Here is a 27061-nt window from a genome sequence, read left to right on the forward strand (position 1 = left end):
ATATGTCCAAAAAGCTCCTTGGGGGGGGGTCTACAGTAGGCTTTGCTTTTTCTTAAGGTTCTCATCTGACAGGAATGTATACAGCATAAGGCATTTGACTGAGACCTATTTATATATCTACACGTTACTTCCCTATAACGGTTCTGTCACCAGACCAAAATTTGGTCAGTACGTTAGCTTGCACGAAACTCAACCCAGTTGCCTGACATGAATATACTAATTTTGTGGTTCATTAAGCTCTATAAATATACTTCTCAAATTAAATTTACTATGCATCTTATCAGCACCAATAAATATTTTCATCTGCCAATTCTACATTTTTAAATAATAAAGCACTGCAGTCAGAACATAAAAGACATGATATTTATATCTCTGAGAACAGCTTATTTGATTATTTTAAAAGATATTTACAATTCCTGGAAGAACTAACTACAGTATAGTTAATTGGCTGACAACGGAAATCTTCGGTTTCATGATTTCTCAGGAGTGACACTTTACTCTCAAAACTATCTAAAAGGAAAATATTGATATGCTCCAAGAACAGCAGACCCCTTCAATCTTCTCTTCAAAGACTGTGAGGACATACATTTTCTAAAAAGATATATGGATTTTGCAGTATTCTAATGGAAAAAAATGTAATGGCTGAATTTTTTTCAAAGTCTGCTAAATGTCTTTTCACACAGATCTTCTCTGCTTTCCAAGAGACCATCACCATTAGCCATTTAAATCTGTATAAGCTAATGGTAAATATTGATCTTTATGTTTTCTTATTTTAAGGTCATTTCTTAACATTAGCTACTAACAAACGGTCTCTCAATCCAAATTTATAGTTGGCCAATTAAAATTTCATTTTGATTTGGGTGATTATAGGTACACAAAGGTTACTTATTTTTACTAGCAACTTCCTACAAATAAAATTTCATTATTTAGTTGGTCAATATCTATTACATATAAACCTTCAATGTGTAATTTTAGATGTACTAGTAGGTAAATAAAAGTAAAAAGTATATATATATGTTTTTTAAAAGCACATTATTCCTCTTTACAATGTACATTATATATTATCTAGTACACTAGCATTTTAAAAACATATTCATTCTAATATAACTGTATGAGAAAAGGTACTTGTGGAATTATTGCAAATTCTCTACCCTTTTTGCTCATCAAAATCTTAGTGTAAAATAAAATACATGCCCATGTGGCCAAAAATTCTGCCTTGGAGCAATTATTTTAACAACAACCAATAATTATATCCAGTGCAGGGAAAAGAAGTGGGAAAGTTAATATGGAAAAAAAATTCATCTTTCCTTTAAAATAAGGTAGGTAGTTGGTATTTTATTTTAGTGGCGTTTTTATTTTGTTTTTGGTGAAGAGAAAAACAGAAAACATTAGAGAGCTACTTCTAAGAAAACACTGCTCTTTTTCTGTTGTTTTTTTTTGGTTTTTCATTGTTGTTCAATTTATGCTGCATTAAAAAAAAACCCTGCAGCTCATATAAAAGGCAGTATTGCTATTTAAATTATGATGTATTTGAAAAATAAAACTTACATATAATATAAGGTGTATCAACTTTTGTAAACCCAAAGAATGAAATTCAGATTTGGTTAGTACTGCTTAAGAGTGAACAATTTAAATAAACATCTGAAATTTCCCATGAACTAAAATCGTAACATTGTCAGTACTAAAAAAAATTATGTACAATTATTTCATCTCAATCACTGCCTTTGGGGTCTAATCACAAAAGCATTTAAAGAAATCCCCGTGGAAAGCTAATTTGAAAGTAAACATGCTTTAAAACTTAAATATAGATCTCGTATTAGTCCCACAACAGGATCAAGATCACTATTAAAATAAAGCCTGGGGCACATTATGATGCCTAAGATTGGTGGGTGGATTTTAATTCACTTGAAGACTGTCATAGTTCTATTATCAGAAAACCTGTAACGCATTTCCAGCATGGAGGACCCATCTGTGCCCACCATCCATCTGTTTAGACGTGATTGGCAAAGTGGTAGGGAACTCGCAGTGGTTGCCTCTGCCTGAAAGGAATAAACCACAGGATCTTCCAACGAGTGCCAAAAACTTCTGAGAAGGTCTGCTGCCATGGCTTTCGGGGCCTCGATCTACAGAAGACAGCATTATTAGTGAAAGACAGCACTCCCATGGTGTACTTCAGTCAGCTAAAACAATACAGGTTGGCTGGGGATCCGTTACTGGAATCTGATGAATTGTGTCCCAGCATCACAAATACAGCTTTCCTTTCATTATGGCATGCAGCTGAGTTTTAACTCTGGAGAGCAGATATTGTATCTGTGTCGTCAATCAACCTAGGGTAACTTTTGAAGCAGAGGAGAATCTCAGGATTAACAGAATGTGTGTCAACAACACAGTAGCAAATCTCTTTTGATGTACTTTCGGGACAAATAATTTAACTTACTTTACTTAGACAAGGAACAAGAAGGCTCAGTACTTATTTTGTTTGAAAACTAGCATGGCTTGAAGACCCCTACTGGAAGACTGGATTATGCCTGTCTAGCTCAAGCCTTAGACAGGGCCCCGAGAAAAAGCCAGCATTATGCTATCTTGCCACTACATGCACACGTTTTTCAAATGTGGCCAGCTGTTTCCATTTTTAAAGAAGAGCACTACGGACTTCACATTTATACTTACATTTCTTCACAACAGTTAGACATCTTTTCAATAGATGTTGTATCCTATCAAAAATCAAAGAAAAATTATACTCAGATGGAACAAAGTTATCAAGGCTTTATTCTACAACTACTTTATGAGGCTTTTCATCGTATTTAGAGAATATTCTAAAGATTTAAACAGTTTACATATGGGTACTAAGAATTTTAAATTAACTGCATACATTGCTGAAATCCCCTTGACAAAAACAGAATGAACATTATATCGTGCCAAAAAAAAAAATTATTCAATTACAAAACCTTACAAAAATTGTAGGAGTCTCACTTTATTAAACTATAACCTTTTATTACATTTGCTTTCTTTGATAATTCTTCTAAAAGTCTAGGATTTATTTTTAATTCAACTGTCAGTGAATATGCACGAGAAAATAAATACCAAAATGATGAATTCAAGGCACTCATGAACAGAAAACTGCGAAGAGCCCAAGAAGGCTACTGGTTCTGGACTTCTATAAACAAACACAATCCAACAAGGCAATCTATGCATTTGCCATGTTACAGCATCTATCACTCTGAAAAGGAAAGTGAAACTATTTAACAGAAAGGCAGTATCTTCATAATAATACAATTTCTTCTTATGTGCTTTCTATAAAGCTCTAACACAAATAGGTAAGTGAAACAATTCAACAAAGAGAAGACAGTTTCTAGATATGCTGGTTTCATTTACATTAAGAGAAAAATCCATCGCTAGGCTGAGAAACTGTGCTGGTAAGTAATAGCCAGATAACCAAAACACAAATGACACAATCTTATTTTAGACACTTATTTACATTTTAAACAGACTTCAAAGTACTACAAAAGAAAATATGTTCTTTCAAATATATGAAAAACAGTCAGAGAAGTTTCCCTCCTCTTATCCTCTACTTCAGGAGCTCGCTCACATATGACAGGTGGACTACGCTGTTAGGAAACACGCAAGTGTCTGGGGCGGCCACTCCCATCCCAAGAATTGCTTTGGTTGTGGACCTCTCTTCCAATGATACTAACAAAAAACATTTGACTTTAAAAATCTCTTTATAGCATTTACATCAACAGCTCACAATATTAAGTTCTCAATGTATGAACAGTTGAATAACTATAGTTAGCCCACATATGAGAAAATAAATCTATTTTTTTAGATGACAAAGTCACCAATAGCAGTGTCTCATTTCCCTCTTCCCTGGGAATTTGTGACAAGATTGTAGATTAGCCACGTATTCCATATTCATTAGTTTTCCTATCATGCTTTGAAATTCATGGTATCCAATGACAAGTCTATTTATAATTAACTTTCCTCAGTTCTGTTGCATAATTTCCTCAAAATAACATTTTACTTTGTGACAACACAGTCTGCAAATACATGAGAACGTTGATTATGGGCTTAGTGGAAAGCGGGCCCTCTGCTTCCACATCTGTACGGAAAGTAAATGAAATAATTTGAACAGGTTCTTAGCACTGATGGGCGACACGTTGCCCCAGAACAATCTAGGCAGCTTGTGCAACCAGGCAAAGGAAAAGACAGGACAGAGGTCTGTAAGTGCTCTTAGGACAGGTAAGTAAATGGCCTCAAATCACAGTTGTGGATAATACTTACAAACTGTTTCGGGATAAGGAAGGCGACTACAGAGTCAGACTACTACACCTAGTATTATAGTAAATTTTTACTATGAGTAAGTTTACAATTTGATTAAAATTCTAAGGTACTTATATGAGGCTTAAATAAAAGAATCAACTTCAAAGACTTTGGATTTAGATTTCATGTGGGAAAAGCTTTTATTTCCAAGTGCTTTTGACATCTTTCCAGAATCTGGTTCAAGAAATAAGTAGAATAGTACCTGTTAAGTCATCATAAACAGATGGTTATTCTATCAAAGAATGTGATGTTTACCATGACTTTGTGAACAGGATTTTCGAGGCTAGCCAAAAACAGGCTTGCTTTTTTTTTTTCCCTCTAGAAATAGCAAATGCTTATCTCTCTCTGGAACTCAGCTATCAAGAATACTGTTATAAGAAAAGAAAATGCAATTTGTATTCGAATAGCCAAACGTGGCATAAACACGTCCCTGGCACTTATAGAACGTGCTCAGAACAACACAAGTCAACATGCTATCACATTCGTAAACACAACAGGATCTGTAAACCAGAGGAGGAGAGAGGGTTACTAATGGCAGAACACTGAAAACCACAAGTTAATGCCAAAAGTGCCAAATGAGGTTAAATATATCGTGTGTGTGTGTGTGTGTGTGTGTGTGTGTGTGTGTGTGTGTGTGTTGCAAAGCAGGGAAATGTGGACTATTTTAGAAAAAACAAACTACAAATAATTAAAATGGATTTTGGTGCAGTAATTTCATTCAGCATAAGAGTCAATACCATCAGTGACCATCAAGAAAGGACCAGTAAGATACTTGCCATCTTTGAGGGGTATAAACGTAATTTATAAATACTTAGTTATACATAAAACTCAACTATCCAGAAAAAAAATGCATTTGTCAAAGAATAAGAAACAAATTTTTATAGTATGTTGTCTACAATCAGGGTATCTTACCTCCAGAAAAATATTTACACCATGATGATGGGTTTAATAACCCAAATATCTAAGACTTCTATCAATCTGCATAAATAAGAGATACATGAAAATCTTTTCCTATTTTGTTTTGAGAGAGAGCGAGCCAGCAAGCACATGCAAGTTGGGGGTGGGGGCAGAAGAAGAGGGAGTGGACTCATAAGCAGGCTCCACACCCACGGCAGAGCCAAATGCAGAGCTTGGCCTCAGAGCCCTGAGATCATAACCTCAGCCGGTCAAGAGCTGGACGCTTAACCAACTGAGCCACCCAGGCAGCCCTGCTTTCTTATTTTAAAAATGGAAAGTTTATTTTCTCAAAAAGAATAAAATGGAAATAGCAAGACCTATATGGGCCTTTCCTAGTTTATCAACCAATACTTTATCTTCTCCTGGGGCTGATCTTACCCTAAGAAATGATCTTTAAGGTTCAATCTAAGAAGGTAAGTTAAAGAGAGACTATTTCCTGTTAATCATAGCACACTCTTCTCCTTTGAAGTCAGAACTCACTGTAGTCCTCATATGAAATAATCTGTTCTTTAAGCACTGATCTCCAAAAGAGAACGAGCTATATCTTTTTTTTTTTTTTTAAGATTTTATTTCATTATTTGAGAGAGAGAGAGCATGAGAGGAGAGAGGTCAGTGGGAGAAGCAGACTCCCTGCTGAGCAGGGAGCCCGATGTGGGACTCGATCCTGGGACTCCAGAATCATGACCTGAGCTGAAGGCAGTTGCCTAACCAACTGAGCCACCCAGGCGCCCCAAGAACGAGCTATATCTTTTATCAGAGATCCGGAGTTCACACGAACATTTAATCACTCATGGAACCAAAGTGAGAAGGCAGTAGATCTTACATATATAGTCACTGAAAATCTCTTTCCAAAATAATTACTGTCCTTCTCTTCATCAAGTCACTTCCCAGCTGTATAAAACCTTAGGAAAGTTACTAAAAGTCTGTATCTCAATTTTCAAATAATCATTCCTTACTCATAGATTTTTGTAGGCATTAAATGAATTAATATATGTTAGAGCCCTTAATAATGCCTCAATAAATGTTAGTCCTACTTTTTCCTGATATTGCCTACTATACTTTTCATTGATATTGCTTCCTACTATATATACCCTCTTTTGAGAGGGCTTAGAGATACAATATCTCAATTATATCAGAATATAACTTCTACAAGGTGGATTTTATAATGAAAGATAAAATGCAGAGACTACAGGAGACTACACAGATAAAATCCAATATTCACAAGGGGCATATACTACAGTTGAAAAAATAAGTACTGGGTATATAAACCAAGATCAATAGTCATTTATCCACCTATCGAAAATTTACTAAGGACCTATTGCTATTACTAAGGACACAGTCCTTAGCATCAAGGAGCTTACAGTCTAGTGAAAGCAGTCAAGTACACAAGATAACTGTACAGAAATACACAGAGAATGCCAGGGAGTATGGTTACATACAATAACATATTGTACAAGTAAGCCTTAAGCTAAATATTTGAAACGGCTGGAAACCATGTTCCTAATCAACACTCCAGGTCAACTACTCTTACATTTTTAATACAAACTTATACTTTCAATAAGATTTTTGGTTACCAGTACTGGTAAGATGGTCTAATGTGCTTCTCTGGCTGAGACTTAGGGAGTAACTAATGTATTGACAAAATGTGACAGAGAAGCTTACGAATCATTGTGGGAAAGATTCATAAGTTAACTATAAATACAGGATCTGGTGTTTTTGCCAATCCTACAGTAATGTTTTAAAGTCAGATCAAAAATTCGGGGTGCCTGGGTGGCTCAGTGGGTTAAGCCGCTGCCTTCGGCTCAGGTCATGATCTCAGGGTCCTGGGATCGAGCCCCGCATCGAGCCCCGCATCGGGCTCTCTGCTCAGCGGGGAGCCTGCTTCCTCCTCTCTCTCTGCCTGCCTCTCTGCCTGCTTGTGATCTCTCTCTGTCAAATAAATAAATAAAATCTTTAAAAAAAAAATTTAAAAAAAAATTCATGTAGATTCAGAACATGAGAAAATAAAATGAATGTTTGCGTAAAAATGCAAGTAAAATGAAAACTCATAAATGTTTAGCTTCTTTACCAAAAAAAGCATCCATTTAATCACTAGAGCAATTAGTAATGCTTTGAGAAAATAAAAATGCAGTATTCCTAAGGAAGAACTTCTCACAATAGATTTAAATAGTTTGTAATTACTTGTAATTTTATCAGAAATACAAGGAGGTTATGACCCTGAGCCAGAGAGATGACATAACATAAATTTATTTTTCACAAACGAACACGTTTATGCTGAAGAGCAATCCAATCCCACACAAAATAATTTTGATGCTAGCAGGCATTTTTTAAAAGAATGCTGTTTTATTACCATGCAATGTAACTTAGTATGTACTTAAACTAATTCTTTGGAAAGGGAGACCCTAGGTTCTATAAAGTTCTCTACATATTCAAAGTTCAAAGAAATATCCGTGTATAATATTAAAAGCATATAAGAAATGGCACTTAAAATCTTAATGATTTTTCTAGATTTTTAAGAGCCACTGAGAAGTATTATATTTCATCCAATATTACAACTAGGAGTACTCTATTAGAAATACATTTTGTTTTTCTTAAACAAAACATATAATTCAGAAAAGAAAACACCATACAGAGCACCCTTTATAAAAATGTTAAGTGAGCTGGGCTCAGCATAATTAGCAATGATTTCCATATTTGCAATGCTGATTTGGAGTTGAGTAAACCACACATAATTTGTACAGAGGCTATACTGAAAGATGCTAATTCACACTGATTCGGTGGGATACTTGGCAAAATTTAATTATAAGGATTAATAATCTCAGGACTACATTTCTGGGTACACAGTAAAAGGCAGGTAAGCCCACTAATTGTCAGACTAATGAGAATGCTATTTAATAGACAATCTCATTTAAACTAATTGAACACATTTTGAACAGAAGATACTTTTCATTGCCTAAGATAACCAAGTGAACATTAAGTCACCCCTGCCTTTGTGATTCTTTTCGTATTTATTTAAGTAATCATGAGTCAGTATGTTGGGGGGAGGGGAGACATTTCTCCCTTTTTAATTTGAAAAGCTTTACTTTAAGCCATCTTTAGTGATTCAAGTAGAGTTCAACAATAGTACCTGTGAGAGCAAAGGCAAAAGTTCCATTTTTTCTTTGAGAATTTAAAGCACAAAACCACAGCTAAATATGCCGCACCCTACCCTCAACCTCACCACAACTGAGAAAAGCTCTCTCTGCTCCAGAGATACCACCAAAAGCTTAAGCTATTATATCAACTCCACGGTGCCCAGAAAACAAAAATGCTTGTATACAAAATTGAGATAAACTGTCAGAGCAGTGTCATGGTACACAATGGCTCCCTGTCAGAACTCCACCAGAAGGCGCTGGACCAGCTGTTACAGCGCTTCCTGACGAACTCTCCCCAAGCCCAGGGACTGCAAACATGACTAATGCCATCACCCAGCACTATTAGTATCAGCGCGCATCAGAACGGACATCATTCTTGGCTGTGTGTGGACGACTGCTCAATAAGAGATTCTGACAACATCAATTACGTGAATAACAACATCACTATCCATTTCATTCGGAAACAGAAAAAGGCTAAACAGGCAAAGTAAGGAGTAATTAGAATAATCTGTTCCCTAAATAGAGAATGCGTCAAAGCAGATTGCTTTGAAAACATTTTAACTTCAATACTGAGTTTAGTAAAAAGGCACAAACATATATTTAAACCTACGTCTAAAATGAAATCTAAAAATAATCAAAGGTAATCCTTTAAATCTGGGTTGAAGATTAGCCTATTCCACAGAAGCATCTGGTTGTGTTGCAATCTTTAAACCTTGGAAACGAGATTAGAAATCCACTGTTTTTTAAACTTAATTTCTAGTTACTTTATCTGGGTCACAGATAATCTGCTCTTGCTAACTCTAAAATGACATCAGATAATCATTACTGTGATTATCCTGTTACCTTCTACTATCAATAAGACGACAGAATCTTCCCTCTTGCGTGGAGAGAAATGACTTATTTATTCTAAGAACAAATAATGAGGAAAAATTACTGAAAACGGATGTGCTGCTTCCTCAAAGCCTCAATCTTAACCTAAAAAAGCATTCGTTTTGCCTGTTTGTTGTCTAAGAGGACTATATTCAAGTTACGTAATGACATAGTTTATATAATGAAATAATACTCCTACCGGTGTTTTCCCAAAATGCCTCCTGGTCTTTGGAAGCAGGAATAGGGGAGGAGGAAGACTTCAGTGGAAGGAATGAATTTACTGTGATTGCTTTTCCTCTTTGTCTTTCTTATGTTACCTAACATATTCATCACTTCTTCCACATTGTGAGAGATGCATGGATTCAAATTATGACAGAAACATGTTCAGGTGTGAAATTTCCTGTGGACAGTCTTAATTTTTTTTTCATAAAATGAAAACAGCAAGCATACTGTATTTTTTTTTTAAAAAAGTAAGCATAGCCTCTATATTTTTAACTTAAATATTAAATTTTATTTTATTTAACTACTAGTAATTCATTAGATTTAAAATTAATACTGAGGTTTAAAACCTTAAATAATTAAGCTTTAAAGAGCCTTAAATCAATGTGAGGAGGAGTGCATGCTGGAAACCTTAAAAGAATTTTTCTTAATCCAAAAAGAGTGATGCTAGAAGGTCACTATTAAAATCCAGGTAAATGGAATTGAAGTTGACTACAATTGTTCAAAATACCTGGATTCAAGAGGAAGTAGGGTGAGTAGAGACTGGGCTAACAAATGTCTACTTTAACACTGCATTCTTTTTTGAATGTTTCACAAATGTATAATTTCTACAGACATCAGAACTGTCTAGTACAGAGTATTCTGAGAGAGTACTATATGTATACAGAAAGAAATGAAACTTTTGAAGAAAGCATATTATATAACAAATGTGGTTTCTACTTAGTTTTAGAAATACCAAAACATCAGAACCAACCTCCTCATCTTAAGATAATGAAATGCTGTTCAGTATTATAGCAAAAGAAAAAAATCAGGCAATTTGAAAAATATTAACACTTCGGTAATATGGAATAGAGTCAGAACAGAATCCAATATTACACATCTTTCCAAACCAAGAAATTCAATAAATAACTTTCGGGTCAACTCAGAAGTGAACACTCAAATTTTAGACTGGGGATTCTCAAAAGATTTTGAAGCTTTTGCTGCCAAACAAACCCTCTCTCTGAAGCTTCTGGGGCTGCTGGGTGAGAAAGAACCTGCTGCCCCCAGCTATAAACCCCAATGGCCCTCATGGGTAACTGGTATTCTTAGCAGCAACATCCCAGATGTCCATTTCCAGTCATCCGTAAGATAGCGAAAGAAATCTGAGAATTCTCATTCTGGGGTATATAAATAGATACCAATGATTTTGGTAAATCCAAAAGTGAAAATTCAAAAAATCCAAGTATAATCTGGTAATTCTGACATGACTTACAGACAGACTATAAAGTAATTGTGAATTAGTGTAAAAGTAGAGAAAAGATTTTAGGCAAAGACCTACTCTCATCTTCACCACTGTTCTTAATACCATGTTATCATCATTTGAGAAGTCACGAGATACTAGAAAATATTTCAAGCTGAGTAACAATAAAAATAATTGGAACAGACATTATGCAATCATGAACAGCCAATAAGAGCATGAAGGAAAAAAATGGAAATAAGCATTAAGCTCTATTAATGACCTGCATGGTGAACAACTTGATGCCTGCAATTTATTTTGATAAGTCTCAAAACATATAACAGATCAACAGACAGTCAGACATGAGATAAAACAAATATTCTAATGTTAACTGTGGTTGGATATTCACTATAAAATTCTTTATAATTTCCTGTGTGTTTAGTGTTCAGTGTTTTTCCTATAAAACCTAGGGAGGAAAGGTTATGATGAGTACCATAGAAAGTATGCAAACACAGGTTTGTACAAGAGGTACGTTTCCCTCCGTTCTGACTGCATTCTTCCAGTTTTATCCCAAGGCTAGTTACCACTACCTATAGCTAGCTCCCCGCCCCCAGGCAAACACTAACCTCCTTTCTGTTTCTACAGACTTGCCTATTCTGGACATTTCATATAAATGGAACCCCACAAATACAGGGCCTTTTGTGACTTGTTCAAGGTTCTTCCGTGTTCCCAGCATGTATCAGTACTTCACTTCTTTCCATGGCAGAGTAAGATCCACCGTACGGATATCCCACATTCTGTATATCCGTTCGTCAGCTAACAGATACCTGGACTGCTCTCAGTTTGGGGCTATTATGTATGAATAATGTTGCTATAAATATTCATGTACAAATGTTTGCACGGACATATGTTTCATTTCTCTTGGGTATCCACCTAGGAGAGGCACTGCTGAATGAAATGATAATTCCATGTGTAACTTTTTAAAGAACTGCCAGACTGTTATCTGTCTGGGCTGTTTTCTGTCCGCACGAGCAGTGTGTGAGGGTTCTGATTCTCTAAGTCCGGACCAATCTTTGTTATTACCTTTTTTTTTTTTTTTAAATTACAGTTATCCTAGTGTGTGTGACGTGGCACCTCATCCTGGTTTTGATTTTCATTACCCTGATAACCAGTGATGTTGAGCATCTTTTCATGTATTTGTTGTCCATTGGTGTAACCTCTGAACAAATACGCATTCAGATCCTCTGGCCATGTTTTAATTAGGCTGGTTTTTAGTATTGCGTTATAGGAGTTCTCTATCCTAGATTTTAAAAAGCCCCTTATCAGACAGAGGATTTACAAATATTCTTTCCCATTCCATGAGCTGTCTTTTCACTTTTTGATCATGTACTTTGAAACACAAAAGTTTATAGTTTTATTTATCCATTTTTTCTTGGTTGTAATTTTCTTGTCGTATCTAAGACACTATTTCCCACTCCAAATTTTACTCCTATGTTTTCTTCCAAGAGTTCTATAATTTAGATCCTACATTTAGGTCCACGATCCAATTTTAGTTAATTTATGTATATGGTGTGAGGTAAGGGCCCAACTTTATTCTTTTGCATGTGTATATCTCGTTATCCCAGCAGCATTTATTGAAAAGACTTTTCTTTTCCCTGGCGAATAGCTTTGGCACTCATGTTGAAAATCAATTGACTATTTGTACATACATCTCTGGACTTTCAATTCTAGGTCATTTATCTATACGTGTATCCTTGTGTCAGTAGCATACTTTCTTGATTACTGTTACCTCATAGTAAGTTTTGATCACCCTTTTTTCTTGCTATACATTGTTTTCACTGAACATATTCTGATAAACACTTATGTTTACATATACAATACATATGCTATACAGAATATAACAGTGGGGATCTTTTTTTAACATACATGCTTATTTACACATGTCAACAAATAGTTTCTATAAAACAAATGTGTAGAGGTTGACCAAAAGGACTGAGTTTTAAGGTCTGATACACACTGACAATTCACCTTTCAAAAAGATTATGCCAATTTATTCCCATCAACTATGTAGGAGAAAACCTTAACCTACATCTTCTATAATGCAGCATATTACCAAACTTGCACATCCTTACTCAACGTAATTTTTCTCATTTTTTGAACTTCTCTGTTGTGATAAATCCTACTTTGCTAATAAATGCATGCAAAAAAAATAACAATAAGACCCAATTACTAATAAAATGTTTCTACCAGCAACTCCATTTTTTGGAATTTATCTTAAATTGTCTTAAATAGTTTCAAGAGGAAAAAGAGATGTTCAAAGTAGTCTTATTTGTAATATAGAAAAAAAGATTACAAACTAGATGCTGATCAACAGGAAAACTATTAATTAAAATATGGTATAGTCACTAAACAGTATATCCAAATATTAAAAACTATAAACATGGAGTCTGTAGCCATATAGAATATGCAAATTTTTAAAAGCAGGAAACAAAACAGTATATATACTCTGTACACTGATTATCACTACTTTAAAATTACACAGGCACATGGGAATGAAAATATATAAATGACTATGTGGTAATTTTCTCCTTTAATATCTAAACTTTCTGTCACTTAGGATTAGGTTCATAATTAGGAAATGTGTTCATAAATACATTACATTAAAAAAATATACTTACTGTGATGATGCCAATTAGTTGAGTATAAAAAAGTCCCGTTATCCCAACTAACATAGTAATGCCCATAAAGGCAGCTAGTCTCATTATGGCCAATTCATGTCTAAAAACAAAGAGGTCCTATAAGAAGAAGAAAAAAGAAAGACTTAAAAACAAATTGAAAAGTTACTTATAATTTCAGTAACATTCAAGAATTAACCCATAAGGGGCGCCTGGGTGGCTCAGTGGGTTAAAGCCTCTGCCTTTGGCTCAGGTCATGATCTCAGGGTCCTGGGATCGAGTCCCGCATCGGGCTCTCTGCTCAGTGGGGAGCCTGCTTCCTCCCTCTCTCTCTCTGCCTGCCTCTCTGCCTACTTGAGATCTCTGTCTGTCAAATAAATAAATAAAATCTTTAAAAAAAAAAAAAAAGAATTAACCCATAACATTGCTCCTTATTATCTTAAAAAATACTCTCCCCCTTTTGAGTTTGCTCCACTTAGTCACTATATAAATATTTGAAAATTTCAAAAATAATTGCTTTTAATTTATAGTAGCATGCCAAAAAATGGGATTTTTACTGCTCTCATGTCGAAAAACCTCAATCTTAAAGTTGCAAATTAGCCACACTTATTTACCGTTTGTAGCAAAAACCAAAAGAAAACAAAAACCTCCAAAAAACACAAACAAAACATACAGTGTACAATCTTTGGTTACACAAAAGGAAATTTTATTATTATACTTCTAAAGAGTTGAATGCACAAGCCTGATTCATAGTATTGAAGTTCAGGTGACCAAGATAGCCGAGATTATGTCACTTAGTCAAAACAAGGGGGAAATATTAATGATGGGATCTTGTGGAAAAGTTCTCTTTAAGCCTACTTCATCCATCCATCCATCCACTCGATTACCACTGCCAAGCGCGGCGCTAAGTAACAGAAAAAAGTAAAAACGAGAAAGATATGGTTCATGCCCTGAAAAAGTTGCAGCTTATTTAGAGAGAGAAGCCAACTTCATGAAACTCCAAACAGTGTGATCTATGCTCTAACAGGGATGCATGCAGAAGACTGTGGAAACACCAAGCAATGCCTAGACAGGAAGGAGAAATGTAAATGCTGTGAGGGAACGCTGATTTCCTGGCTCACGGCATAAAAATGAGTGTCTCAAAAGTGAACCCAAGAAAGTGGTGGAAAGACAGGAAAACAAGAAGCACTTCATTTTCTCTGTAACCAAGCAGACAGACCAGAGCAGTGAGATGGGAGTTCTGGAAACCTCCCGCTGCTAAGCTGTGCAGTAATACTTCCACAGTGGACAGAAGCAACAGATGAACGGAAGGACCCCCCAAAACATAACCACCCACATGCCTTTTTAACACTGAATCAGGTTCAGGCTTATGGGTATCCTGGTAGCGACATCAAAAATAAGGAGGTCACCGAACATAAGGAGCTTGCTTGAAACAAAAAAACTGATGCTTTTCGGTGTAGCACAATGACCACCCACCAGACTCAAGCAGAAATCGGAGTCTATACCCAAACCACTCAGTTCATACAGCAGTCTGAAATCAGGCAGTCATTTCAAATGCTCATTGAGAAGAGCCTGACACAGAGTCCTTACAAATCATGGACGATGAAAAGATGGAGCTATGCACGATACAAGAAATTCCATGCAGGAAGTTCTGCTCTACCGCTGTTTGAAAACACAAATTTGTTCCAACGTGGTCAGTACATGAAACGACAACTTGAGCACAGCGAGAATTCTGTGTTACTTGTGTGTGACTTCATCCACGAGAAACCCTAAATGAACATGGAAGACTGCACCCAGCTAAACGAAGGCCTGCGGGTATACACAAAACGCATGCAGACTCCCGAACACCTAGTGACCACCGCAACTGACCGTCTGTGTTAGGGGCCGCACTCACCCACACCTGCTATTGCAACTTCCCCTCAGGTTTCAGATGACCCTCCTTCCATCACTTACAGCAACCTGTCTGATGCCCGCTGCCACACCAACACAGCAGGTCTCTCTTCTTAAGTGTCAAGTTCAGTATCGTATTTGTGTATTTCTCAACTATTTAACAGGTGTGAAACCGTGCTGCTGATTTTATTAGGTTCTGACCCTTCTGAGTGTCACTGACAAAGTTTCTGAGTGTTGTGCCTCCCTCTTTCCATAAGCTCTGTGGTTTTCACTGCATAATTTTGCATAGTAGGGTGAACTTCAGAAATGCACATATGGTGTTACAGTAGAGCTTGGTGTAATAAAAATACCATATATGACCAAATAAAAAGCATCTTCTCTTCCCCCAGTGAAAAGCTTTTAAACAAATTTTGCCAGCTAGAATTTATAAATGTTGGGGATGATGAGATTAAAAGATCTAACGCTAATATTACATTTATTCACAGGTTGCACATTTGGATTTAAGAGTATTCGTGTAAAACAGTAAAATACTTTGAGAAATTTCTTTTTATCACTCTTAACATTTTCAAAACACAACTGCATTCCAAGATTGCACACACATAATTAACATGTTCAGTACTAAATCCAAATCTTGGTCATTTAGCAAAGTTCTTCAGAGCATAACATCTTCACTTTATTTTAGATTTTTTTTTTTTTTTTGATGTAGCACTTTTGGGATCTAAAAATTCGCTTGGAAAACTTTATCCAAATCACAAGAACCCGTGTGCTATTCGAGATCTTTCCTACATATTCAGTGTTATGACTGAATGTGTCTTCCCCTAAATCCATATGTTGAAGTCCTAATTCCTAGTACCTCAGAATGTGACCGTCTTTGGAGACAGGGCCTTTAAGGAGGAGAATAAGTTAAAACAAGTCCCTTAGGGTGGCACTAATCCAATCTGACTGGTGTACCTATAAGAGGAAACCAAGAAACACAGACACCAGGATGCTCACGCACAGAGGAAAGACCATGTGAGGACACAGCGACAAGGTGGCCCAGAGGCAAGCCAAGGACAGAGGCATCCGAAGAAACCCAACCTGCTGACTTCAGGCTCCTCGATATCCAGCCTCCAGAACTACGAGAAACTGAGTTTCTGTTGGGTAAGCCTTCCAGTCTGCAGCACCTTGTTACGGCAGCCTTAGCAAACGGATATTGTAACTGTATTCCTTTATCGTTTTCATTTTCCCCACTTTTTGTTAAGAGATGTGCTTATATCCAGGAAATGCAGAAGATGTAAGTTCAGTTTAGAGAAAAGTCACACCATCCTCTCAAGAATGAGAACACGTGACAGCACACAGAGCTTTCATCTGTGCATTCCCTCCCCATCACATTCTCTCCCTCATCCCTACCTGAAGGTAAAGGTTACTGACTCACTGTTCCTGCCATTTGGATACGACCAAGTTTTAGTTGTATATTGCAGATGCCTTCCACACTAAGTCTACCTTTTCACTGTCTTTATGGCATATTTTGATAACTCCAAGGGCTTCAATTTAATGTAGACCAATGTATCAATCTTTTCCTTCAGTGCTTTTTATTTCTTGTTTAAGAAGCCTTTCCTAATCCTGAGGTACTAATAGCACTCTCCTACATTATCATCCAAAGCCTTTAAAAGCTCTGTAGCTTTGCCTTTCACATTTAGGTCACTAATCCATCTGGAACTGATGTTTATTCTTTTTCTGCACAGTGCAATATAGGGGTCTGAATTTACTTTTATTATATGGATATCCATCTGTATTTTCAGAAAAAATTTCATTAGTCTTTCAAGTTACACACACAATCAGAAACACACACACACACACACACACTCTCTCTCTCTCTCTCTCTCTCTCTGTCAAGCTTCATATTTTTCTCCCACAGGTCTTGTACTTTTTGGCCATATTTAATTCAGGAACTTTCTGTTTCTATTATAAATGGTTTGCTATTAATTTTATTGTCTAAATAGTTGTCTGCATACACATGATTTTTTTTTCTAATCTGTTAATGTGATAAAAATACTGATTTTCTAATGTAAAAACTGCCTTTCATGTCTAAGATAAACACAACTGGATAAGGCTGGTTACCTATATATCCAGATTCAGTTTGCTAATATTTTGTGTAGAAGTTGTTTATCTATGCTCATAATCGGACTAGTCTATAATTTTCTTTCTTTCTTCATTATCTTTGATAAGTTATGTATTTAACATATGCTAAACACCTAAAACGAGTTGGGGAGAGTTCCCTCTTTTTCTGTTCTTTCTAAAAGAGTTTGTATAAGACTAGAATTATTGTTTCCTTTCATATTGGACAGAGGTAGAACTCACTGATAAATCTGTGGATATTTCTTGCACAAGTTTTAACCACTCACTCATGGTTACAGAACTCCTCCTGTTTCCAATTTCCTCCTGAAGCAATTTTCTTCTTAGAGCTATGCTATGCTTACAATCAGGAAGCTCAGTACTGTTAAAGATGTCAACTATCCAAACTGATGGATAAAATTAATACAATTCCAATAAAAATCCCCACTGGCAGAGCATATAGTCTACTAATGGTGAACTATACGGGTTTTTTTTTAATTTTTTTAAACTTTAGGTTACTTTTCTTTGTACAAATTGCTAAGTAAGCTGTATCTAAATTTCATGGGAACAAACAAAACACAACAAATACCATACCACTCCTATATAAAAAGAAAATGGTGGGAGGGTTTGGTTTATTGCATGCATTCTCAATATAAGTAATATGGCCCCCAAAGGAGGGAGAAAACTGGTGCTTCTAGGGGAAAAAAAAAATCACCTATTTCAATAGTTTTGTGGCCATACACAAATCAATCCTACCTGACAAAATCTTATTCCTTAGTATTTAATTTCATAGAGGGAAGGGGAGAAAAGGCCTAAAAAGGCTCCTGAGGGAGCAAAAATAATGAAAAAAGAGGAGTCTCCACTGGATAAGAAGATTTGCTGTAAAACTATGGTTATGACAGCATGGTGCAACCACAAGGATAGACAAATAGACCAACAGACTAGAAAGAACCAGAAACAGACACACACATAGACGGCTGCGTTTCTGACAAAGATGGCACTGCAGAGTGGAAAGAATTATCTTTTTTAATAAATGGTGCTAAATCAATTGGCTATCCATCTGAGAAGGAAAATGAAACCCGACTCATACCTCATGGGAAACACAAAAATCAATTCCAGGTGGAAATGTAAAAAAAAATATAATACTTGGAAGACAACGTAAGAGAATTATATTGATGATTTGGGGATAGAAAAAGACTTCTTAAATTGAACCCAAAAAGCACTAACTGAAAAGGAAAAGACTGATAAGTTGAAGTACATGAAAATTAAAAACTCCTGTTCATCAAAAAATACCATCAACAGAGAAAGGGTAAGCTAGAGAGCAGACAATACTTATTACACATACTCAAAACAGAGCTCAAATCTAAAATGCTCTACAATTAGAAAAAGAAAACAAAAAAAGTCAAATAACCGCCCCCCCACACCACCACCACCAAATAGGCAAAATACTTCCACAGGCACACTGCATGAAATAGGCTATTCATATGTTCAGTAAGCATATGAAAGGGGGCTCAATACCATTAGTCATTGGAGAAATGCAAATAAGAACACAATCAAGTACTGCTCATCTCCAGCAAAATGGTTAACTTTAAGAAGACCTGAACCAGGGGCGCCTGGGCGGCGCCGTCGGCTAAGCATCTGCCTCCGGCTTGGGTCATGATCCCAGAGTCCCGGGATGGAGCCCCACGTCAGGTTCTCTGCTCAGCAGGGAGCCTGCTTCTCTCCTTTCTTCCGGCTCATACTCTGTCTCTCTCAAATAAATAGAATATTAAAAAAAAAAAAAGAAGAAGAAGAAGACCTGGACGAGTATTAGTGGGGCTGTGAAGCACTCTGAACTTATATTCTCTACTAGTGGGGGTTTAAATTCATTGGACCACTTTGGAAAACTGGGTAACAGTGTCTAAAGGAACACAGATATATCCTTTGAACACTATCCACTTCTAGCTGTAAGTCCAAGGGAAATACCTGCACACATACAGGAGAGACAAGGCTACTTCCTGGCCATTATCCGTAAGAGCCCCAAACTGAAAACAACGCAAATGTCCATCAACAGAATGGATAAATAAATAGTCTTAAATTAAATGAAATACAGTTGACCCCTGAACATCAATCTGACCTGCACCAGTCAGTCTACTTATATCCAGATTTTTTCCCTATATTATACGTATATTTTCTTTTCCTTACACTTTTACTAATAACATTTTCTTTTCCCTAGTTTACTTCATTGTAAGCACACAGTATATGATACCGATATAAAATATGTGTTAACCAACTGTTTATCTTATTAAGGCTGCCAGTCGACAGTAAGATTATTAACAGTGAAGTTTTGGGGGAGTCAAAGTTATACGTGAATTTTCAACCGCACATGGGGTTGGGTCCCCTAATCCTTGTGCTGTTCAAGAGTCAACTGCGCCCATGAATAAATTTACAGTAATACTCACAGCAATGAAAAAGAACTGTCTAATAACGAAAAGAATAAATCTTATAAGGACTCCTCAAGGAGAATTTGTGATAATTCACTGAACTGTTTTTATTTTTGTACACTCTTCTGTAGGTGTGTTTTATAATATAGAAGGTACAAAAAATGAAATTACACTGAGAAGAAAGCTGTGACCTTGAAATATACACTAGAAAAATACTTTAATTTCATAAATAGAAACAAAACTCTTTTAAAATACATATAAGCAACATGCAAAATAAAATTAGGTTACATATGGTCTGTGAAAGGAGAGACAAAAATGTCCAGTAAGTTATAAGAAAGGATATGAGACAGAAGGAAAAAAGGAGAGAGGGGAAGTCCCACTGCTCCGTGAGCTCATCTACCACTTTCTTCCTGGGCCAGGCGGATGGCAGAGTCTCCTCCCCCAACACGTGGAGATGCAGAGCAGCGCCCACAGAGACTGCTGCACACAGCGAGAGCAGAGATAAACAGAGAAGAAGAAACATACAGGCGACATGCACACACGCATGTCGCACAAACTGACAGAGGAAGAGAGGGGCGCTTACATGGAATAAACAGCGACATTCCCATCTGGCCATCTTCTGTAATGCTGTCATTGAAACTCTCAAAATGTTACAAAACTAGTGAGCAGTGGGGCGCTTCCTGATGCAAGCTAGATGAAATAAGCCACGAGCTGGACTTGGCCACTCACGATCTAGCAAATAAGTCTTCTGATAACTTGGGTCTGTAAATTCCTTGAACTCATCTCTTCCAACAATTTCATCTTCTATCCTAATCTAGTATTGATCCAAATTCTATGATTAAACCCTGTATCATATTGCTTCCTATAACTGTACCCATACCATAAATGCAAGTTCAAGCACAGCACACTCTGAATACCAACCTCCTACCTCTGGAGCCTAACTCCCTGTAGGCCGATGATGCTAACAAACAGTCCAATCTGTTGACCCAGCCACCATTTTACGACTTATTACTGTCTTCCCCCCACACTTTCACAGACTCCCTGCTTGTTTACTCTCCACAGTACACTGCCATAGCTTTCCTCAGTACACCATCCACTTTCTTGACCCTTTCCTTTACCACTGTTCTCCTCCTGGCTCACTGGCTGCACTTTCTTCATCACCTTTCTGATTCACCCTCATCTTTCTGTCTTCTAAACTTTAAGAGTGCCCTGGGCTTGGTCTTCAGACCTCTTTTCTTCTCAATGTGTACTTACTCCCTAGAAAATCTCCTATCAGATCCCATGACTTTAAACACCATCTTTATGCTGAAAGCTCATAGATTTAAAGCTCACATCACTCCACTGAAACTGCTGCCTACCTCTGTCCAGTCAACATCTCTTCTTAGACACGGAAGAGGCACCTCAAAGTAAACACATGAAACCAAAATCTTTAACTTATTCCTAATACCAACACTTCCTCCAGGCTTCTCCATCTCAGGAGGTGATATGTCTATTCTTCCCATTGTTCAGGCCATGAAACCTTGTGATCATCTTTGACCTGTCACATTTTATTTCATACTCTACATCCACATCATCACCAAATCATTTAGCTCTTCAAACTATAATGGCTCACTTCTCAACACTTCCACTACTCCCATAATCATCTCATGTTTGGACTACATTTTAATAGTCTCACAACTAGTCTTAAGTGTTGTCATCCTTGTTCTCCCTCAATTTATTTCCCAACCATCAGTTTTCTTTCTAAAATGTAAATGAGTTTGTGTAACTGTGCTTAAAACCCTCTAATAGTTTCCAGAGTCCCAACCACCAAACATCCTAAAAAAACCCATCTCCAACCTCCAGTTCTATCCCTCACTGCTCTCAATTCAGCTCCTCTTACCTTCTCCCAGCTTGCTCCACTCAAGGCAGACTGGTCTTCTTACTGCTCCTTGAAAATATCAAGTATGCTCCCACCCCAGGGGGACTTGGCCCAGGTCCTTTCCTCTCCGTGGAATGCTCTTCCCCCCAATATCAATGACTTGCTTGAGTTCCAGGTCGCTGCTCAAGTGTCACTACTGAGAAAGGCCTTCTCTGGCTGCATTATCAACCATTAATCTCTCTCCCTTACCCAACTGTATTACACTTAATAGTACTTTTTTGCTTGTTATGTATTTGTTTATTGCCTGTCTCCTCCAATTAGAATATAAGCTCCTTAATGCAAGAACTGGGTTTTATTCACTGCTGCATCCTCAGAGCCTAGATCTGGGACCAATGCACACAGTAGACACTCAACAAATATTTGTTAAGTGACTAAATGAGTGGTTTTTGTAATTTCCTAAAGTAAACATGTTTCACAAATAAAATTTTACATTATTATAAACTATAAGTTTTTATAGCACCAGTAGGAAGCAATCTTTATTTATAAGCCATTTTCAAGTAATTTTCTGTGTTTTTATGAAATGAATCTGAAAATTAACAAGATTTGACATATTTAGGATCTTCCTGTTACTAAAAAGTTTTTCAGCCTCAGCATGATGGATACTTTGGGCTGAATCACTCTCTGCTGGGAGACTACCCTATCCTTCTAGAATATTTAGCGGCATCCCTCACCTCTACCCACTAAGATGCCTGAAACATTCCCCAGATCTGTGACAACCAAAAAATGTCTCCTGATATGACCAATGTCCTTTGGGGGATTAGGGGACAAAATCTCCCTCTTCCCCCCACCGCACTACTGTAAGGGATCTGATTTTCCTTATTTTTCAAAAATAAAAATCGGTTGTATCACAAACTGATTTGAATTTTCAAAATGGCTTCAAAACCAACAACACATGCTGAAATTAGAGCCCTGTGGCAATTACTCTTACAGAAAATAAAATTCTGTTATATCTGTATGGTTATCAGCACTTTTGGGAATAAGCCTTAAGTTTGATCATAATATCCCAGAGAAGTTACAAGACTGTTCTGTACATCCCTCTTTCACATCCAGCCCCCAAGTAAAATGTCCTTTTTCAGTTTTGTTAAATTCTAATGAAAATTAATATCTAAATGAGAAAAAAATCATTACTCACACCTAACTAATGGCTATCATTGAGGGTTCAGGATGACACGTTAAGTTCTGATACAGATATAATTGCAGTTTTCTTAGAGAGCAAACTGCACTGGCACCTGAAAGCCAGTTTCATGGCAGAGGCTAAAATATTTTAGAAAAACCATTTTGTCTGCCTTCCCATACTTTAGTAGTAAAAACTCTAGAAAAATTGACACTATAATAAAGAAAAAGATACTATATTTTCTTGCTACATTTACCATTTAACATATGATGTTTGGTCAAAGATGAGTGAGATGGGCACCTGAGTGGATCAGTTGGTTAAGTGTCCGACTCTTGAACTTGGCTCAGATCATGATCTCAGGGTCATGAGATCAAGCCCCGTGTACGAAGCCTGCTTGAGATTCTCTCTCTCGCTCTGCCCCTCCCCAGCCCCACCACACTCTTTCTTTTTCTCTAAAATAAATAAATCTTAAAAAGAAGAAAAAAAAAAGATGAGTGAGACAATAAAATTGCTGCTGGGCTGTAACCATTTAAACTCAAAGTGATAACACCATTCTCAGAGAGAAATAAAAACTGCTAAGTCTTCTATGCTAAATGCCGTAATATTTATAAGTAATTAGCTATATGAACAAATTTAACAAAGACATATATTCAGTAGACCTGATACTGCACAGCAAGGTCAAGATTTCTTATGAGGATTCCATGTTCTATGTATCACTAAAAGCTCAGAGATATGCTGACACATTCAAATGACCACTGTTAGAATAACAGGGTATTCTTTTGGGTTTTTTTTGAGCTCAGGACTCTGAGATGGAGACCTGAGCTGAAATCAAGAGTCGGGACACTGAACCAATTCAGCCACCCAGGCACCCCAATAATAATATTCTTAAGCTGTTTTTCTTTCCCCATAAATATAAACTAATTATATTATATCTGACACTATTACTTTCAAGCAAAAGAAAAAACAAACTACCAAGTGATGATATCTCCACCACCATTTCAGGATGCATCCACAGACATGCCAAATTACCATCATATTAGCATTAAAAATAATTTACATTTCATTTTTTCTTAAATTTTTCTTAATTTCACACTGTTTTTGCCTATTCTCAACTATTTTTCCCCAAATCCAAAAAGTTAAATAAATACATCAGTAATTTTTATCCATTCTAAAGTGACCATGATAAATAAATGATTTAATAGATATCAAAAAACAAAGGTTATTGAATAAAGTCGAAAATACTGTTTAAAGAGCAATAAATAATGGAAGTACTCAGGACACTTTAAGATTGATTATATAGAAGGATAATATTTACCAACATTCGAAGCTACCTGCAATCAAATCTTCTGGCTATTTCTATTCTTTGTTAGCCAACTAATTCTGTGGCACTGTTATATCTGACATCAAGTCCTTAGCAACACTACTGGAATGAGCTAATTGGAATAATAATGATGTATCTTCCTAGCTGAAGAGTTTGCCAGACTGCTAAACATTATTTATTTTCCTCTTCTGAATATTGGCAGCATGTACCTTTTGAAATTCTCTCCTTTCTTTCCCCCTTCTGTCACTCTCCCCATAGCCTTAAATGTAGTTAATATCTTAGTTTCGGGCCTTCACAAAAAAACAGGTATAAAAGAATCAATTACAAATTATCTGAATCCACTTCATCTAAAAACAATTTAAAACACGTCACTTTAGAACTAATGTGGTAAGACACAAGTGGTTAGCTACAAAATCTCTACACTACTAGCTACGAATTATTTATTTCAAAAAGAAAACAACCTCAGATTTTCTCACCTAGAGAGACAGTATTGTCTACAATATGAGATTGCCAGCAGGTACTATTTTTAAAAATATTTAAACCACTATAATGCCTTTATAAGGCCTGTTTTGACAATCCTCATATTAGATAAGCTACTAAAAATGGGTTGCCTCAGTGAAAAATGAAAACAGCAAAGTATAAATTCACCAATCAGGAGATTCAATGAGCTCTCTCTGAAGAATAGATTTTTGTGACACTTCAGCATTTTTTAAGCCTGTATTTTTTTTTTTAAATTAACAATGTGACAATACTGTTTAAAAAAAAAATCACTCCAGGGAAAAATACAAAAAGTACAATAGCATCTTGGTACTATGGAAAGAACACTGACTTAGGGATGGACAGAAATGGGCCAAAATCACACCTCTGCCAAGTGGTAACTCTTGGACTAACAAGTTTTGGATCTCTCTGACTCTTAGTCACCTTCTCTGTACAAACAGGAACCATACCACTTATACTCTCAGAGATATTTTAAACAAGTTGACATTTTCCACTAATCAAATGCTTACAGATCCAGAATAACAGAATGTAAAATTCATGAAAAATATGACTAATGATATATTCATGACTCCATGAATAATAAATTTTTAAAAGTATATTAAGTAAAGTGATACTTTCCTTCATATTTAATTACAAAACTATAATTTTCTAATACTGCTTTTGTAAGCTAGCATACAATAAAATGAAATACATTATTGTACTTTAATAATATGCCAAATGACTAAGCATTTGCTTATAAATACTTAAAATAACTATGTGGAAAATAGTCAAATGTGGACCTTGGTCAAAGAAAATTTTCTTTAATATCCATTTATTTTATTCATTTTTAAAATGCCAAATCATTGCCAATCTATAGGTCTTAAAATCTTTAAAATAATTTTATCCTAGTAACTACTTAAAATAAGACATTTGTTTCAAGAGGGGTTTTAAAAATTAAATTTAACATTATATTGGCATGATAAATACAAATGATGGTCAAACTAATTCAACATCTAACATTTGAAAAACTTACCCAAATATCTCAAAGTTTATGATCTTTACGGATTTTGGATTCTGTGACTCTAACTAAAAATGCTTACATTATCCCTATTTATTTAGAAAGATACCTATTACTTAAGTTTTTGCCATTTTTCCATTTATGTATTTTTGTTTTAATACTGAGAATTTTTAAAAAGATTTTATTAATTTATTTGACAGAGAGATCACAAGTAGGCAGAGAGGCAGGCAGAGAGTGAGAGGGAAACAGGATTCCCGCTGAGCAGAGAGCCCGATGCTATGCTGGGCTAGATCCCAGGATCCTGAGATCATGACCTGAGCCAAAGGCAGAGGCTTTAACCCACTGAGCCACCCAGGCGCCCCTAATACAGAGAATTTTGAAATTAGTGACTGTTGACAAAGAAGATGGTGTAAGTATTATTCATTTTAGGTTTGTAGGCCTTCTTTAGTATAAAACTTAGAACACAAATCAATAGTTACAGCTTAAAAATATATCCGTATTTTGGGTGTTCATGCCTAATGAATAAATTCTTTATCTCCTATACCTCTTACTACCCTTTTCTCTCATTAAAGGATATTTGAAATATTTCCTCAAAACCTCATATAGTGAAAACATATAAATCCTTGGAAGTTCATGATAGGTGGGTATTTTAAAAGAATAAGAAGAGGGACGCCTGGGTGGCTCAGTTGGTTAAGCAGCTGCCTTTGGCTCAGGTCATGATCCCAGCGTCCTGGGATCGAGTCCCGCATCGGGCTCCTTGCTCGGCGGGGAGCCTGCTTCTGCCTCTGCCTGCCACTCTGTCTGCCTGTGCTTGCTCTCTCTCTCTCTCTGACAAATAAATAAACAAAATCTTTAAAAAAAAAAAAAAAAAAAAGAATAAGAAGAAATGTTAGAAGTATTAAGTTCTAAAAAAACAACAGGGCATCTGCAAACCGGTTAAAACAATTCAGACCAGAAAGACCTCCCCTGACAAGAGGAAGCTAAGAGAAGAGAAATGGAAGAAAATCAGGATCCCAAAGCCCTTCACTTCCAGAGTTTGTGAACAGCTTGCTTTTTCTCTCTTAACTCTCTTTTCCTTGAGCTTAACCAAAACATACCAGTTTTCTACGGAATACAGGCTGACTGCCATTACAACAAAGCTTAAATGGCAATCCATTTCTTCTTTTGTTTAATGAAAAAACACTCTTACCTAACAAACAAACAAACAAACAAAGAAAAGAAACAAAAACCGGAGGAAGAGTTGTTAACACTTTCTTTTCCCACCCAGAGAGCAAGCTCTGGGCCTTTGAATTTGGCTAGAAAAGATACTATGCTGCCATCTACCAACCTGAGAGGGTATAGGAAGAACAGAGAGTAAAGCTCTCACATCCTTTGACTGACAGAAGAATACAGGGTCAAAGTCCAGAGCATCCCTT

The 27061-nt window shown here is 36.3% G+C and overlaps 1 protein-coding gene across 3 annotated transcripts in view; it reads right to left on the reverse strand.

The window, feature by feature from the left end:
- Positions 1-1430: 1430 nt before the first annotated feature.
- LOC111156621 (zinc finger DHHC-type containing 21) overlaps positions 1431-27061 on the reverse strand; it is a 51438-nt gene continuing 25807 nt past the window's right edge. Inside the window, exons 6-8 of one of the 3 annotated variants that reach the window (XM_022517615.1) lie at positions 13395-13511; positions 2671-2714; positions 1431-2123 (exon numbers count right to left, since the gene is read on the reverse strand). In XM_022517615.1, the coding sequence (XP_022373323.1) occupies positions 1991-2123; positions 2671-2714; positions 13395-13511 (294 nt within the window). In that variant the 3' untranslated portion in view covers positions 1431-1990. Of the gene's footprint in view, positions 2124-2670; positions 2715-3165; positions 3221-13394; positions 13512-27061 lie in introns of those variants that run through there. The other 2 variants (XM_022517616.1, XM_022517617.1) reach the window with 2 other exon arrangements.

This window comes from Enhydra lutris, unplaced genomic scaffold, assembly GCF_002288905.1.
Source record: "Enhydra lutris kenyoni isolate GAN:26980312 unplaced genomic scaffold, ASM228890v2 scaffoldscaffold47, whole genome shotgun sequence".
In the NCBI taxonomy this organism is placed as follows: domain Eukaryota; kingdom Metazoa; phylum Chordata; class Mammalia; order Carnivora; family Mustelidae; genus Enhydra; species Enhydra lutris.